The sequence below is a fragment of the Bactrocera oleae genome, chromosome 5 (assembly GCF_042242935.1).
Source record: "Bactrocera oleae isolate idBacOlea1 chromosome 5, idBacOlea1, whole genome shotgun sequence".
NCBI lineage: Eukaryota > Metazoa > Arthropoda > Insecta > Diptera > Tephritidae > Bactrocera > Bactrocera oleae.
In genome coordinates this window covers 53133918-53153481 of record NC_091539.1, presented here as the reverse complement: position 1 = coordinate 53153481, position 19564 = coordinate 53133918, and the positions used below count along the sequence as shown (strand labels likewise).

The window sequence follows — 19564 nt, the reverse complement described above, 5'->3', positions numbered from 1 at the left end:
TCAATATTTTTAAGTTTATTATTATTTTCAAATTGCATAATAAATCAATTATTTGTTGCAAAAATAAACGAAAGCTATAAGAAATATAATATATAAAAATAAATTATTAATGCTCAAAAACATTTTATGTCGTCCAAAAGTGATGCTTAACCGAAAAGCTTGTGAATTCTTCAATAATCAAATTCAAATATTGTAGCTTTTATGCAAATATTGCGCCAAATTGTTCAAGACTTTATATGCAAATAAACTTTTGTGAAAATTATGCAAATAAATTTATATCTTTTTTCGAATGCTTAACGAAATGCTTAAATATTATAGCATTTTATTATTGGCATTCATTAATTTGCAGTAAATAATGAAAATGTCAATGAAAAAGTTACAGCTAATTCATAACAAAATTTGGAAGGGATTTGGATTAAAAATTTAGTACCATTCGAAATTCAAATTAATACGGTTAACAAAAAATAAAATTAGCGACATAATGCGAATATTTATATGAAGTATTAATACAGAAAAATCACGTATACTCACAAACATTTTTTTGAGGTTATTCAATCCATAAAATAAAAAGCTGAAAATGTATGAGTAATGAAATAAAAGACTGAAATAACATAATTTTTTTTTTTTAAATTATATAATTTATTTTTATATAAATATTATAATATAATAATTAATGTTTATATGCAACTCTAAGTCTAGTTAAATTCCCAAATATAGATACTTGAAATATAGACAACGACCTTAGCGGCCATAAGTAACGAGACGAATCTGTTTGTGGATATACAGTACAGTTCGATTCTTTTGTCAAAGTATTCTAACAAAAATAAGACTAAAAATTCGACGATAGTCAATTATTCCTTATCTCAACAGTGCTAACTCCCACCGGCTCGAAAGAAATCGTTTTTCAGTTCGCACAACATCGAACTGATGGATTAAAAGACACAACTAGTGGGACAGTCTAAAAAAATTCGATTTTTGTAAATTAAAAAAAAAACCTCTGTGTCTATTTTTTTTTATTTTAAATATATTTTATTTAAACATAATTTAATATTAAAAACAAAATTTGCTACAATACTGCAGTGATACCAGCCCTCTGCATAAAACCTAAAAAAAACTTTTGACTCTAAGACTTTGTTTACACAATGACCTACGGTCGAAGAAGAAAATTTGCCTCCGAGTAAACACTTAAGCAAATTTCAAAAATGTAGTTTGGAGAAAGAAGTATTCAAAGTTATACTGATGGAATAGGCTGTAACTCAAAAACGATTTAAGTTATAGACTAAAAAGTTTAGTATGCTATTTTTAAAGGTACTTGTACATTAAACCTAACGAAATAGATAATTCAATGTAGATGTTTTGAAAAAATCTTAATTAATGTAGAAAAAGACATTCTGAAAATTGATTCGGTACCTTAGAAAGCTTTATGAAGAATATTTTGAAAATCAGTCAAAACTAATCATGATTACAAATATTGTATTAAACACTGATTAGTACGCCTAAAATGTATGTTTTTGTTTTTCAGCTTTATATTCAGGGTAAATCTCAATCTCTCTTTCGAAAGCTAACCTGATAACTATTACTTGACATTGACGATATCCAAGTATCCGACGTGTTGATGACATGCATTATACACATAGTGTTCATTCAAAACAAGCCGCGTGCTACCCTTCCCTCTCGATTGACTTCATTAGAAATTGTTATAAAATAGGGCTTAATATTCAACCAGTTGGCAACTCCTAAATTTGTACATGAAAGGCTAATAACAGACATGCTGAAAAATTCGACTGTTTTAATTAAAATTGAAGAGGATACACAGATTATAGTGATATTCTACCTTTGCAATATAATTTTTGATTTAACCTTACGATTGGAAATTTATTTTCAGTGATTATTATCTTCAGGTCTGCAAGTATTAAGAAGACAAAAGTGGCCAGAAGTAGAGAATACTGTGAATTGCGTAAATAGCCTAATCAAATTTTATTGAAAATGCAAGTAGAATATATAATAAATATATAGTATTGCAAAGAAACTTCAAAGTTTACGTAAATGAGTGAATTAAATTTTTGTTTCAACATTTTTGCGAGGCACAATATTTTTTTTAGTTAAACTTAAAGAAATGTATGCTATCATAAACCATTAAAATAAGCAAAATGCTACACAAAGGCAACAATGGTCAAGTGCACCGCTGTAAACGAGTCAATAAAAAACAGACACACACATACATACAAACAGGTAAGCAGATAAATACACTTGCATGCATGTACATATGTTTTTAGTGAAAAATCAAAACAAAACGAAATATGTCTCAGGTATACAAACAAAATACAACAACATAAAATAAAACAAGAAACAAGTGGCGCAAGCAATTTCAAGGGACTCCAAATGCGAACACAAGCGCAATGATAATAAATGCACATTTCGTGGTAGCCAGCGGCTCTTTATGTCGAAATTATTGACAGTTAAATGAGCCGTAAGTAAGTTATATGCATTTATGTAAGTGTATGTGTGTAAGTTGTTGTATATTTAATACTTTTATTATTTTACATTGTTATTTTTAATTATAATTAACATTTTGACTATAAACGGTCAGCCATGTCGCGCTGCAGGTGTAACGACCTTGATCGTTTATGAACCAGCTGACATTGCACGTGTAATAAAGCACAGCAATGAGCGTCGATAGCCAGTCAGTTGGCCAGACAGTTGCCCAGTCAGCGTAGCGCCTATGGCAGAGAAGTATATACCAGCATTTTTGAGATTTTCTATATACTTTATATAGCAATGAATAATTTTCAAATAACAAGTTGGTTTGAAAAGCATGAAATCTATAGAAAAAAGAAGTTTCCACTCGCAAAACTTTTTTTTTGATATTTTTTTATATAAGGTTTTTAAGGCGCACACCTGGTGCCGAGTTTTGGAAAAATTAACTACTGTATCAATGGTTTTAAGGTTTTAAGGGTATATAGTAAAATTTTTGAAGAAACAAATCTAATTTTTTTTGAGATACCCTTCGAAAAAATAATAAAAATTTACAAAATAGTGGCATTTAAAAAAACTTTCATTTTACCAAAAATTTTGATCGTCATTAATTTGAAATCTTAATGTGGTATTTTTAAAGATATATAATATCAAAATATGCAATAAATATAAAAAAATTTTCTGCAAAACTTCACGCTAGGTGTGACTTTTAAACTTTTAGCTTATAAATGTTTTATCTGTAAATGCATGTTTTGTCAAAAACAGCAAGGAAATAAAATATTTTTAAAATTCTAAAATATTTCCTTTTTGACAAATTCAATGAATGGCATTCAATCTTGGCCATAAATACACCCAGATTTCAGTTACTCATATGACATGGTGTGCGCAGGCGCAAAGGCGCGGCAGTTGTTCATTAACTATATAATCCCACACATAAAAAGTACATAATTAAATATATAGGTATATGCATGCTTATATATCATTATTTTACCCGCAAGTCGTGCGGTCGGTGCCAGCGTTCGTATCAACAAAGCGGGGATGACCCAAAGGTACTAAACTCATTGTCAGCTGTAGACGTGGAAACAGCGAATGAAAAAGAAACAAAAACAAAACACAGACACGCTTTTGAAAACCATCTTCACAGCTGGTACCTCGCCAAACGAAACGAAACAGGTTGCGGCTCGCTTTTTGCGCGTAAGGTGAGGTATTTTTTATAGACGTATTGCAGCGAAGATTTATTCGATTTCTTTCTGTGTTGGCAATGAGCTCAGAATTAATTTTGCAACCAGGGTTTTTTTTTTAATATTACTCAAGTTTGTAGATTTATATCAATTATGACATAATGTTATTGGTCATACCTATTCTTCTTTTGTTTTATACTTTTTATTGTTATAACTTCGCAAATAAGATAAATATAAATTAATAAAGATGAGCAAATAATTATTGTATTTTTTGTATGTGTTATTAAATATATATATCTATAAGATACAAAGTATTATTTGTCAATAATTTGATAATCTCTTGTATACTTTTCGAGCCAAAGTAAGCAGATATAAGAATTATGACTGCGTGTGCACTGTAGGTTATGCAATAATTCTTATTATTTTATAAATATTAAAAATATAGCCTTTCCCATTTTACAGTCTATTCAATAATTTCGCTTTTATGGCATATGTCTATTTTTTTACAAACCTTAAATAACTTGAGTATTGCAATCGAATTTAAATTTGAAAATATATGTATAAACAAAGCTTTTAATTCGAGCTTTTAAATCGAAAAATCTAAACTCTAATTTGGATTATAAAAAATTTTAAGGCCAAAGGATTTTACCGTAACTAACGCTATGGAGATTTTTATAATCTTTTTGGGAAGTGTTCTCCATAAAATTGTTCGAAAACATTCCTATAGTATCTGATCATTTGTAGTCAAAGAGCAGTCAGAGAAAAAAAATCTGATATATGCGACATCAACGTCGAGATGATTTTTTCACAAGGAATATTAGCTGTCTTCTACCATATTCGACATTTCCCTGCTAGCGATCTTTGCTGCTGGTTTCCGATCAAAAAATGTACATTCGAGTATAAAAGTAAAAATAAAATTATTCATTCGTCTATATTAGTGTTGTCGCCTCAAATCTTCCAGTCGTCGAAACACATCTCAAACTAGATTTTTGGGATAGCTCTTTCAGCGATTTTCATCTATCTTGTAAAATGACGGCCCTTTAAGGTTCTCTTTATTTTTGAAAATAGGAAAAATTCAAAGGAAGCCAGCGAATATGGAGGCTGCCGCATTTTTATAATATTGTTTTTAGCCAAGAATTCACGAACAAATTGTTCAAATCAAAATTGTTCGATTCGCTAGTCTCCAACGCGCGCCGAATTGAAGACAGTTATTTTTTTGTATTGTTGAACACATTATAATCGACTGTAAATAAAGAGCACATCACAAAATATATATATGTGAAGAAATATCTACTTCACTATAAACCTTCAATTAAGGCCAGTATTATACTAGAAATACCTATAGTACAACATATAGAACTTAGACTTAAATGACCCACAATAATGTTTTCCATTATTCTTACTAAATTAAAGGTAATGGAGGGGAAAACAGAACTATGGTAAATTTCATTATTATGCGTAGTTATTTGAAATGTACTAATGTGAGCTAATCCTCAATTAAATTCAACTAGTTTGACAAACACTACTCCAGTGCCAATTAATATATTAATAAATTCTTTCGACATTTTTTCAATATTTTTTGACTTACTTTGATTATTATTATAAATTATATATAATAAACATGTGTTTTAAATTACTTTTCTTAAACCAAACTAGTAATTTTCAATTATAATTGAATGTATTGTCTTTGCTGGGTTTTAATGCATAAATTTGTATGTTTATCTTCATATGTCAGCTAGTTTTAATTGCTTTAACTTTTTTTAATACTGAAGGAACAATTATTTACTGGCATGCCGAAAACTTATATATAAATTTATGAATTAGTATATATAATATATTAAATATTTGTGAATTAGTAAATATAAATAATTTATATCAAATTGGATGATATGTGAATTTGAGATTGTCAAACGGAATTTTAAAAAATATTGATCAATAAAATTGAAGACTCAATATAACTAACTCATAATACAAATAAATTTCGAAAGCGTACAAGTGTGCAAAATTTTGCCCGATAACACATGCTCAATTAGAGGCCGAACTGGAGGCAAAGCATAACGCTACTTTGCGTCTCTGTGAGAATTTATCAAATGTTATTTAATACATTTATTTTCCATTATTATTGAAATATTACGCTAATTTTATTAATAATTTGTATTTTACAATTTGTGGAAATTTCTCGCAGACAGTTGCCAGCACACTGATCACATCATTGTTCAGATTACATAATATTTTAAAATTACGAACATAAGCATACATAAATAAACATATATGTACATTTAAGCGATGTAATCACTGGTGAATGTTGATGGCATTGTCTGCAGGTTCATGAACTCCCAAAGCGATTTGCGCCCCCCACCCCCCCAACATTGCGACATTGACGATGGCGAAATGAAAAGTTAAACCGACTAAAATTAAATGAATCGCAACCTTTTTTATCGCCCAACCATCGACAGTTCGCATGCTCTTGCCGACGCTGTTGTTGTTACTTATCCACATCCAAATTTGCTGTGTGGAAATTTTGTGCATGCAAACCTGTTGAACCAGCCACCACATACAGCAGCACACACCGCCGGCAATCAGACCAGAGCAGACTGTGTGACTTCAGCAATCGGTGATCATTGGTGACCATGCAGAGCAAAAGTGGACGCGCTGATGAGTTTTTTGCGCCATAGTATGCTGCCATTCACCAATTAGCCAGTTAGCGTCGATTTGAACGCTTTATGACTGTAGCTACGCAACGCTCGCCGGCGATTGCGTACAATTTGGTATTAATTCAGGTTGTTTTGCGTTTTAGTCATGTGACATCCCACACAGACGGCCGAAGGTGGTGCTGCGTTGACACGCATGCGTCGCAAAGGTGCATGAACCGTTACTGCGGCTGTCTTAATTGATAATATAACTAGTCATAAACGCACGTCGATAGCTCGCAGCAATTAAAAGTGCCACATTTTTTAGCAAACAGCTGAGTACTTTTGTAAGCATGCGTATAAGCGCAGCAACCGCTACTGTGCGATTGTGTGTGTGTGGGATTTCTATTAACGCTAACTATCTAAATATTTATATATAATATAAGCAATCACCGATAATTGCAATGACGAGGTTGCCATGTGCGAAAAGTTATTTTATTGCCGTTGAAATTAACGGTGTGTATTAAAATAAAAATTAACGGATTTTATTATGAAATTTATTAAAGTCATTAAATTGTATATGCTTATGTATATATTATATGTTACGTATATTTGTGTTATAAATAACTATAAAACCAGCTTGGCAGCCAATGGCTTCGCTGTTCATAACATATTGCCCCGAGTTCTCTTGTGTCCATTTTCGCCTGTTGGCTTTTAAATATTACTAACTAAATTGTTGTTGTTACATGCGAAAGTGTCCTTATCTGGCTAACTACAAAATTTATGTCTGCAATTAATATTATTGGTTTAAAAACTTTTACTTTGATACGAAAAACATAAACATTTTTTTGTTGTGGCTTTTCACATCTACATAGTTTTCTCCACAAAATTTTAGGTTTTTTAATTTTTTCGAGCAACGATATAATTTTTTACATGAATTATGAGTAAAAATTATCTGGCGGCAATTTTATGCGAAAGTGCTGAATATGATATGTTGTTGCAACAAGTTTGAGCTTTTTTTTGCGTCCATTTTTATTTGGTTGCAGTGCTGCCAACATGGTAATATGATACCAGACATTTTATTCCAATTTTTTTCAAATTTGAATTTTAATAACTCTGACAATAATACACCTGTTAAACTTCTATTATTTCGGCTCTCATCACAGACAGTAAAATGAAATTTGTATTTTGTTAAAAAATTGCTAATGAATTTCCGTTGCTGCGCACTTTAGTGCAGCTTTATAATGGCTTTGGCTTCACATGCGAAATTAATTATAACTGTGCTATTTCGTTTTATGGGCAATCGATTGGGCATCGGAAGTGATATGCAAATTTGTGGTTTAGAAAGGAAAGCGAGTTTCGGAAGACATTGAAAATAGTTTTTTTTTATGTTAAAACGATAGATATTTGATGTGTTGAGAGGCGTACTTCGATTATTAAGTAGCATTTTGTTAATTTTGAACAAAATTGAACTTGAATATAATTTTTCGAGTTGTGGAAGTTATAAAAATGGCACGCAAAATTGCTTTGAAAAGAAATTTTTAATTATTCAAAAATATTTTTGTTAATTTTTTTAAAGTTTATTATAATAAAAATATTTTTGTTTTAACATTTTAACAGGCGACAAGTTTAACTCTTTTTTTTTTTGCACCAAAAAATAAAAAAAATCTTGCAATTGCTTTAACCCACATTCTGGTAGCGCTTTATTTACTGCAAGCGTAACGGTCGAGCAGTCTGCTATACTCTGTCTAAAAAGTTTCACTTCAAAATTTTTAGACTAAAATGGGTAAAACTTTGAAATATTTCTAACTAATAAAATATATGCATATTAAAATTATTTTACGAAAAAACTGTGAAAATTGATCCTGCGATTATTGAAAAAGTTTGTGAAAAAGCACGAGAAAGAATATTTATAAGTTTTTCAAAAACATTTTCTTTTAGAATATATTATCGAACAAGAATGTGTATGACCTAAACGTGCAAAATTTCCTTAACCATTTGCCTTACGATTCAATTTCAAGGAAACATGGGTGTGGTAGTGCTATCAGAATATAAAAATAAAATGTTTTATTTTAATGAATATATTTATACAAATATGGATCTTATTTCATTTTTAGTAAAATATATATGGAAAGGCGGTTCCTTTGAAACTACAGTAGTCTAAACACACAGTATAACTGAAAAAGGAAAAAAATTACAATTGTTTTCTTTTAAAAAATGTCTAGTACCGTTATCTACAATGAAAGAATTTGAGATAAAAAGAGAGACAAAACAATGTATCAATATCATTGCAGTTGTTTTTAAGTTTCATAAATTTACTACTACTACTACTTTTGAAGCATTTAAATATATGGCGGGCATTGCCCGTCAATGTCGAATTTGGCACAGAAAATGTTGGCGGGCAACACTCGTCATTTCCACTCAAGGGGTTAAAATCAATTTTCAATTCGAAGATATCAGTACAACAATATTTTTTAATGCAAAAAAGATTGCCAAATACAACAGTTATTTTTGAGTGAAATATTGTTTCGTAAAACTGAATTTTTTCCCCCGAAACCATTAGTGAAGCATTTCTATAATTCGCAATTTTCTTATCTCTGCTCAATATATTATTTTTTCAAGGTTGACATGATAAGCTCTTAGTTTTTTTCGAACTATCCACACATTATACTTCGAGTTCAGAATTAGTAAATATATAGAAGTGGTTTTTGAATGTGTAATCTGCAAAATGCGCTGAATGAACGTTTTTGTTGTCAAAGGTCTATACGTGTGGGTAAAATTAATTTCAAAACTGTATAAACGTTAGATTGATTTTAAGTTATCATGATATTATTGTGGCACTGACTATCATGATATTTTATAACGACTATAATCTTTTTATAACATTAAATGTTCAAGGGAGGTCAATTAAACGACGAGAAAGACTTGTGCATTATTTATTTGAACATCAACACAAAGTTTAAATATAAGAAAATGGAATTGAAAACTGATTAAAACCGTTTTTACTGTTCGTAGAGTTTGAGAACGGCTGTATAGGCAAATTTTGTTGAGAAATCCCAAAGGAATTTCAGATGTTCTAATACAAAAAATCAAAAAGTGCCTTTAAAAGAGATTTCTAGACCTAATAGGAATTTATATTGTTGATTAGCCAGTTAAAAACATGACTCATTACATTCCAAAAATATTGTTTATGCCTTAGCTATATGAAGGGTAATTACATATGTGTAAGTAAAAAGAACCGAATGATTAAAAAAAAACTTAAAAACTTCTGACGAATTCAAAATTATCGACATAAATTCGCTGTTAATCGAATGTTGCCCTCAACTAGGTAAATGAACGGATATGAAGGATTTTTAATCAGATATGCGCTATACGGAAACAGAAGTCTTTCTATTCTATTCATAAAGAAAAAAAGATATATATTTGTGAAGACATAAATAAAAAAAAAATATAATAAATTTTAGTGTTTATTTTCTTTCAGTAACAAAATATGTTGCTTCCACATGTTAATGTTATTATAGTATCTTGTACGGGATATATTAAGTTCATCAAGACAATCGTTATGCCCAGAAAGTATAGGTAACTCTATAAAGTATATTTATATATCAGCGAGAGGAGCTCCATCGACTTAGCCAGTTATTTTTGTTATGTGTGCCTCATTTTTTGAGATATCAATCTCTAATTTCGCACATATTCTTTTTTGGGAAAGCTGCTCATTTGTCGGAACCGCCGATATTGAATATATTGCCACTATAGAATACCCACCATTTTATGCTATAAGTAATGCAACTGTGAAGCGTATTACAGCTGCGGTGCAGCCAAAGTTAATGGATTTTTGTGTTTTTTTTTTTCTTTCAAAAAGCTCATTTATATGAAAGCAGTCAATTTTATTTTACATTTAGGCGATTAAGCCAGCACACTACGTCCAGCGCATATTTAAGTAAAATAGTTCATACCTAATATTATTGGCAGTTTCGTTGATAGACATATTTACTTTGTATATTCAAATATTATCGCTGCGATAGCTATATGCCAGCTGATAACACATTTAGTTCGCAATATATTGATAATATTGTTGTCATAAACACATACACACACACACACACGCAAACAATCATTGCAGTTACAAATGAGTACAATATTTATGGCCAATGATGAGTAATTGCTGTGGAAACTTCGATAAATTCAAACAATGCTTCTTAGTCACAGGTAGAATATTTAATTTATTTTATTTAATATTCACATATATAAAAGCGTCAGCACTTTCGCGCAACTCACTGGTTATACTTTTATATAATTTATGATATTTCTAATTCACATTCAAAATTGTCACAAATGGTGCGTTTGTACGTCTTTAGCACGGTCCAGATCGCAGCAGATTCAGACTACGTCCACGCCGTTCCGCATCACGGCGCACGCAATCGTAATTGCAACGGTTCGAATAGGTCACCATGTTTGAGCCGCAGACTGGATCGTAGTTGCGGGGACAAGGGCAGAAGGGCCCATCCTCATCTGCAGCTGGTAAAGCGGTGGTCACTGTGGCGAGCAGCAATACGGTCAGCAGCAAAGATGTGATGAGTTTTAGGAATTGCATTTTGTTATTATCTTTATATATATATATAGTCGTCTAACTATTATATAATATTGCTGTTGGCTTATTCTAGACAACTAGCGTTCGCTTCTTTATTGTAACTTTGCGTATGTAGTTTTGAAAATCAACTGAATTCGCTTGCTTAGCGCTGATAAGTTTATACGCTTAAATACTCGAATGAGTGAGTTATACGTTTGCGGTTCTTATCTGTCACATAACTAACACACGGGTGTTAAGTGTTGACTACCAAGTGGTAATTAGTAAACAATAAACATAGCGAAGTGAAAGGGGGATTTTTATGCGGGCTCGTATGGGGATTCTTGAAATTTAATAGTCGAACTTCTCAATGCAATAACTATTTAACATAGTGTGTTTGTGTATTTGGGCGTGGCACTTCAATGCACGTTTAGTTTTAGGAGCCGTGATTTTTCCAACTTCAAGATTCCCTGAATTTTCATTCAATGACTTTTAGATATTTAATGATATTTGCAAGCATATTCGCCATTAAAATGCTTGATGCGCATATACAATGCTGGTCCGATAATCAGAAACGAATTTGAGATTAGTTATTATACCCTGAACAGCGCATATTACGTTTGCCAAAAAGTTTGTGACACCCAGAAAGAAACGTCGCAGGCGCTATAAAGTATATATATATAAATAAACATTATGCTAGCTGAGTCGATTTAGCCATGTCCATCTGTATGTTCTTCTGTCTGTGTGTACGCAACATAGTTCCTCAGTTTTTAAGCTATCGAAAAGAAATTGCACACACGTTCTTTTCTCTTTAAGAAGCTGGTCATGTATCGGAACACTATAGAATATAGCTGTCATATAAACTGGTAGAACAAAGTTGTTGTATGGAAACTGTCAACTTGATAAGACATCTTCACGAAACTTGGCATGGATTATTGCCCAAGGTAACACTACAATATTCAAACAAATTACTCAGTTTGGACCGGTATAGCACATAGCTGTCATATAAACTTATCGATCAAAATTCAGTTCTTGTATGGAAAACGTTTTTGTTTGTGAAGGATATTCCAGCTTCGGTGCAAAGTTAACGTGTTTTCTTATTTAGAAAACCGATTCGGCTTATTTTCTCATCTTTTTATATAGATAATATATAATTCATATAATCATGTCGAACTATAAGACTATGAGTGTATATATTATACATATATCCACTTTGCGGCAACCTAAAATTAAGTTGAGATCTTTTATTTCGAAAATTCAAATATTTGTTCTTGATACCAAAGCTTTCCTAAGCTCAAAATTTCCAACGATTCTAGAATACTCAGCATTGATAACATATCTAAGCACCTAATGATACATTTTTAATTTTCTTTTTTCTTTTATTGAAATGCAGGCATTTGTGGCATAAATCAACGTCGTCTTTTTAACTATAAATTTTGGTTAAACTTTGTTTTGAGTGCTGGCAACTCTTCTTTAAAATTAGTACATCAAATAAGCATGTACCGGGTTTACCGGTATGAAGTGAGCGTTATGATACAAACGTGTTGGTAGGGAAAATTTGTTGTGAACGAGCCTTGACTTTTTTCTTTTTGGTTGACATGACATCTGTCAAACATATTCAATAACCTTACAGCCATTGAACAAACAACATCATATTTTTCGTTGTGTTGAAAATATAAAATTTTGCATTAATTTTATTTTCATAAAATTTTTGTTTCCTTTTCCATTTTTTACTTTCCGATTCAAAATTAGTATTTCATTTTCACAAAAACGGTACATCTGGTATTTCACGAGAGATATTCTTGTATACCATATAAAGACTTGACACACATTTTAGAATATTTTTCTGAGAAGGCAAAAGTTAAGTTAAAGATCTCTAAGTATGACCCTCCTGAAAATTGCAGCGCTATCTACCGATCAACATATTTAGCTCTCCAAATGAAATATTTATTCACGACTGCTAATTTTACAGAAAAAGACAGAGAGATATTCAATGAACGCAAGAAGTCTCTGAGTTCTTTGTACAATAATTCATTACGACCCGGAAGAATCAAGTTGCCGTATAATGACTGACAATTGCAGAGCACTTGCAGAGCTTATGTATGGTCGAGCTTCCAAAGAGCAGATCGCAAGAAGAGCAGGTATAAAGAAACAACAAACATTAATTTTAAAGCATGGTAAATACAAAGTATTTAGCACTTTTTTTCTTTTTATGTAATTCACTTATTTTAAATTTAACTTACATTTAAATTATATTTTTATTATATTTTACATTTTATTACACTTCCTCTTGATTTAATCGAATTAATGTTTTTGAAATGTTTATGGTGTTATAACCATTTAATTGCATTGCATTTAGTTGTAATTAATTACTTATGTGGTCATACATTTTCACTATCATCATTATTTTTATAACAATTTTCGCAAAAACATTTGAACTGGTTAAAATGTCATTAGAAAGTGTTTTCACACCGTACATGTATTGACATCTGTCATGGTGTTGCGACCTGTGCCACCGTGACTATGTACATACGTCCAGTTGTCCGGTTAACACCAGCGTACGCCTTTCGCCGTTGCGTGGCATAAACATGTGGCAAGCATAAATATGGTACAAACATAAATGTATGTGTGTACCAGCAACAGCAGCAATTGTTCGCTTTATTTGGCATGTTGTTGCAACAAACAAGTGTTGTTGACTCCGAGCACTGCCTCGGTTCGCTGAAGGAGATGTTGTGCACACGATAGCCGAACGCCTCACTACCTGTTGTTGTATTTGCTTTTGTTACTCAAAACAACAATGCCTTCCCTACCACCGCACGCTCGCTCGTTAACGTTCGATCGAAAGTTATTGTTGGCTCATGCCATTTTTATCCATTTTATTTCATTATCCATTTTTCCTTATTGTTTTTGCTACAGTTTAAACTCGGTGCAACTAGCAGCTTTCGATATGTATTGCTGTTAAAATACAATTAATTTTCTGTAATCGATCGTCAAATCGATCAATATAAAATAACCAGCTTTGCTACTTTGCACCTTTTTCTGTTGAGCCGTTCGCGGCGACTAAGATTTTTCTTTTCGGTGCGCGTCGTAAAGGTGTTCGATTTTATGAGCCGCATTAAATTCAGCAAGGCCAAGATTTACGATTTCGTTTTCTAATTTTATTTGTAAGTTTTTCGAATTTTCATTAACCCATTTTGGGTTATTATTCTGTTGAGGTTAGCTGTAAATACATTACAATACGGAATACATAAAGTTGGTAGAAAATCGAGGTTAGTTTCTTTTATCGAGATTGAAGAGGTGTTAATTATAAAATTGTTGGTCAACCACGAAATAACTTCGAAGAAACTAATCTGATTTAATATTAGATACACTGCAATATGCGGTATAGACAGCTGCATATATCTGCTCCTATTAAAAATTAATAAACCAATTTATACTCAGAAACAAACCTAGAAATCACTATTTAGTTAAATATTAATAGAAATTTTGGACATTTGTCTTCATTTAAGATTGAGATTGTTCTGCTAGCGACAGAAAAATAGTTGGTCTTGTTTTCATTCGGAGATGGAGGTAGAGGCGTTTTAAAAATTGTTCATTCCGATTGAAGACCAAAATATGAGTCTCATGGATAAAAGGCAAAGTAATAGGCAATAAAAATATCTACAACTTTTTGTATTTATACCTCTTTCACATAACCTCAAAATTTATGTGAAGAATTAAAAGAACCAAGTTTTTGGTTTTTTTATTTTTATACAATACCTTACAAATTTTTGTTTTTAAAGAAATTTGGACCGATTGGATATTTACACAGGACCTTCTTAGATACATATATTTGTTAAGCAATGATCGAAGAAATTCGATTTTTGACACTAATTTTGATTTTTTAAGCTACTCTGAAGTGTAAACTTTTCACAAAAAACTATTTTTTTTTTTTGGAAGAAGCCACTTTGTCAAAAATCACAATTTTGACTAGAGGACCGATCTTTACCCCTATTCTACTATCGTAATTTTACTTTGTTTTCTTTTTTATATTCAAGATAACCTATTTTCGGAGCTCCTCCTGGAGATCGGTTACGGACTTCTAAATTTTTCGAAATGAATCGCCAATTATCAAATCACACTAAACTTTGTAAATGTACATGTTTTTTATTTAGAAAATAAAATTTGTTTGCAAAAAATTTTTTAGAAAAAACGCATTTTTTCTGACTAGCAAGTCGATACAACCACTTAAGTCGATTTAAGCTTCTAAATACAGCGTCTACTAATAGGAATGACGTAATTTTGACAGCTCGTGGCAGCCATGTTTGTTTAGGGATTTGTTCAAAGTTTGTCAGTGTGTTCAGTAAGGTTTGCCATTTCATCATGTCACGTTTCACTTTGGTACAGCGATTGGAAATTGTACAAGATTATTACGCAAATTCACAGATGAGACCCATTTCTGGCTTAATGGCTTTGTCATCAAGCAAAATTGTCGCTATTGGGGTGTGTCAAATCCTCGTGTGATTCAGAAAACGCAATTGCATCCACAATAATTAACCGTTTGGTGCGGATAACCCGGCTTTATTTCTATCGAAATAAGACAGGAAATGCCGTTACCATCAATAGCAAGCATTGTAACACGATATTAACCGACGTGTTTTCCCCGGAATGTGAGCAAATCGACGCGAAAGATCTCTATTTCTAACAAAACGGTGCGCCGCCTCACTTTCTACGTCTTAACATGGACACATTGGTTCAGTCAAATGGCCGACCAAGATCATGCGATTTAACGCCTGTAGATTAGTTGCTCTGGGGTATGTTAAATCAAAGGTTTATGCCAATCAACCAGCAACGGTTGAGGAGCTCTAAGACAACATTCAGCTATAGTTAAAATTCTAACTAAAATTCCAGCCGAAATGCTATACCGAGTCATCTTAAATTGGATTAAACGGAGCGAACGGAGCCGTGGTAGCCATTTGGCCGACATTTCGTTCAAATCATAAATGGCATAAAATTATCTACACTACAAAAAAACAGAACCCATTTTAACTAAATTTGAGTGTTTTATTTCATTTTAACATCACGTGGTTCTTGTTTGTAGACTCTTTATATTGTTACAGATTTACAGCTATCACTCAACTCTAAAATATGTTGCTAGGATACTTTAAGACACCACACACATCCTATAAACCTTCATTAGTTGCATATTCACAAAAGGCATAGCATAGCATTATAGCAACCATTATATTATATAGTATTTCACTGCTTTGCGTGCTAACATCATCAATTAGTTAGGCGTTCGATTGGGCAGAGGATAGCCTTTTTCGCATTTTGGGAGGATTCCGCAAATATGAACACAACTATAAATTATAGGAAACGCTACTACAAATTATAGGAATGCCGCTGTGCTTTCTATCTGGTGAACTAGATCACATTCCTGTACCAATAAAGCTTTAATTATATGAAGTAGATTTTTTTTGAACAAAAATTGCACACGTAGAGTAGATAATTATGTAGTATATAAAAGAGACTATCCAAGGAGTAAAATCGTTGTCTACATCATTAACATCAATTAATTTTGTATTTTTATTGCTATAACCACAACGCCCTCAACAACCACTAATAATAAGAACACCCTAGCTGTTGAGAGCAACAATATTGGGTACAAAAAAAAACAAGGCAACAACAAAAAATATGCTATAATAAAACAAGTAATATTATGACACGCCTTGAGCGACATCGAAACGCAACGCTGAAGTTTGTTTTGACAATTTCGCTGACAACAATTGAAAGTGATTTTCTTGCTTTTCCGCTTTTCGCTTTCCGTGAAGCGGTCAAACAAGCGCGTAAGGCAATTAAAGGTGGCGCTTTTGGGCGTTTATTTTCAGTTGCTTGAAGAAAAAAATAAGACAAAGCCACCAAAATACCGCTTAATATACTAGTAAACTTTTCACTTTTCAACGCGCATATAAAATGCAAGCGATTATTTACATACTAGTCATGCATACAAACATATATACGATACTTATAAAGAAAAACATACTTACAAACATACGTGTGAGTGCATAAGTATGTCTGTTTGTTGTTGCTTTTGAGGTAATTATTAAATAATAAGCTAGTAAATAAGCAGCGAAACCAGAAGAAGAAATAATAAAGGCAATAGACGAGTTATACACATACACACACAGAGATAAGTGTGTATGCAAATGCATAAAGAGTCGTTATTATGTGCGTGTGTGTATGTAGTCGAAGCAAACTATGCGCAGACTTCCGTAGTCTCTTGCCTAGGCGGCCAGTTTTTTATTTGACAGACTTGTCGCCATGTGCAGTTAGACCAAACTGACGGGCAAGCGCCCAGGTCATAATTGGGGGGTATATTATATTTACCACCAACTATGTATTCATACATATATGTATGTGATTGCTTGCGTTAGTAAAAATTAAATGTTTTACGCTTAAGACATCAGCTGCTGTTGGTTTTTCTCTTTTTCTCCTCGCCACTGTTGACCGTTTGTTGGGGTAATTAAAATTATTATTATTTCTATGCTTATTTTCTCTTCTTGTTTATAATTCCTGTTGTCATTGTCGCTGTCAAACGGGTAATGAATAATCGCCACTCTGTTTGCAATCAATTTTTTTTTGTCGAGTCTTTGTTGTTGGCAATGTGAACGTACATCACTTGGCTGCATATAATTTGCCGACTGCCACTTTTTAGAGTATGAATGCAAAAAGTTGTGAAAAACTGGAAATTGGCTGGTGTCAACAGTAAAAAGTTGCGTTTTGAAAATGAAAAGTGAAGTGACCGAGAAACAGTGGCATAGAAATGTTACAATTGAAATTCATTCGTCTTCTCAAACCGGTTTGCAGAAATGAACTGTTAAAGAACTTATTCTAATTTGGAATTAGCATTTTGGTATTGAATACCTCGCTCTGCTAGTTGCTCTTGCCACTTAGTATGAAGAGTGCTTATGTATATATATACATAAAAATATATATTTTGCGCTTATTTATTTTTCAGTGCAACAAATACAGAACAACTTAAAACGGATTAACAGATTCTGATTAGAATTCGAAAAAACTTAAGCGAAAATATAGATGTGCTCTAATGAGTGCAATCACTTTAGGTAAAGTTATACAAGCCTAGGTGAAGTCAGAAATCACCTGAAGTTGGATCTTATAGTTAGATCAGTTAGTTCCCTAATGACTGAATTAGAAGGCGACCAGTCCAGAAGGCAGCGTTGAGATAATTATATCTCATCTTCATCTAAAAAAGTTGACCACGTGGACATCTAAAGTAATGAACAAAAATAACACCAAATCTTTTGAATCTTAAATTTATCACAATATACGGGTCCAAAATATATTTTGTGGAAAGCAGAAAGAAAACGTTTGAAAACAATATTTAGCATACGCTTTAGTCCATACTTAGATAAAATTATTCGAACCCAATTTCTTTCCAAAAGGTGGAGTAGGAATATAAATTCCTTCTTCTTCGAAATACAATATTTACTACTCGGTTTGATTTGAAAATTAATATAAATTTATTGGGAACATAAATAGTAAAAATACTCCTTAAATTTCAAGTATGACCTTATTCCGCTCTAAAAGTATAATAAACATATGAAAGGCAAAGCAAAAAGGGTAGAGATGGACAATAAAGTTTAGACGACCAGTTGTTAACTGTTGGTGTCCAAGGGTTATACTTTCAAAACTGTCATTTAGAAAGCATATTGTGCGAATATATCTGGAACGTACTTTATCCTTATTAGTTGCAGCCACTAACTGTGGTCACCGTTGATTGCTTGACAACCTAATTGGTGGTTGAAGTTTGGCAGTCTAAATGTCAGTGTTAGTGTAAAATGTGCTTAAAAGTGAAAAGAAAAATTTGGAAAAAATAATTCTAAGATCTCTATTAAACTTCAATATTCAGCTATAATGAATTCCAATTTAAACTAATTGCTATTAAAAGTTTTTCTTCGTGTCTTAATTGGTCAAACTTGCAGGACTTTCCGAACAAAATTAATCTAATAAGAAGGAAAACTCGTTCAAACAACTGACAAAGATATGAGCTATGGAAAAGAATCTTATATCGAAATGGATAGTTTGAAGACATGGGTTTAAATTTGAAGCTAGCTTGTTTAAGTAAAAAAGTTTTTTTTTCAGATAATTAAATCTGATTTCTTTGCAAAACAAAGACTATACTCTCAGTGTGACAGCCTAAACAAACTATTGTATCGATTGTTTTAAATTTGTGACGGTATATTAACACATATTTTAAAAATACACAGTAAAACGTTTGAAAAAAAAGCTAAATATTTTTCGAGTTACGCGTGTAAAAACAATCGTTCTTCGTGGATGAAATCTAAAAAAAAATTCTCCTCTAGATGATTTTGTCCGTGCAATTATCTATGATTCGAAAAAAAGTTAAAACTGATAAAAGGGCAACGTTGAGCTTTTATACAAAATTTTAGTCGTTTAGGGCGATTTTTGCTTAGACTGAAAAGCTCAGCAAATTCGAAAAATGCTGCTCATTGAATTGAGATACTACGCTTTAGAAGGTTGTAACTGATTCAAAATTTTGGTAAGTTATTTTTAAAGTTGTCGACGATCGGAATTAAAAAAGTCGTTTTTTGTTAAGTTTACACTGGATATGCCCCTTAAAATTTTCACAACGAATTCTATGCAATTCAACACTTTGGTGTATAGAATGTTGCCTACTTTGTCCCTTCACT

The 19564-nt window shown here is 31.9% G+C and overlaps 2 protein-coding genes across 5 annotated transcripts in view; both read right to left on the bottom strand.

Annotated features, from left to right (window-relative positions):
- The window catches only part of LOC106625241 (peptidyl-prolyl cis-trans isomerase G), a 123758-nt gene that overhangs the window by 51597 nt on the left and 52597 nt on the right, over positions 1 to 19564 (bottom strand). The window lies entirely within an intron of this gene.
- Positions 10483 to 11035, bottom strand: LOC106624374 (ovomucoid). Its single transcript, XM_014244098.3, has one exon. It carries the CDS (start codon positions 10878 to 10880, stop codon positions 10641 to 10643), a length of 240 nt encoding a protein of 79 aa, XP_014099573.1. The 5' UTR covers positions 10881 to 11035; the 3' UTR covers positions 10483 to 10640.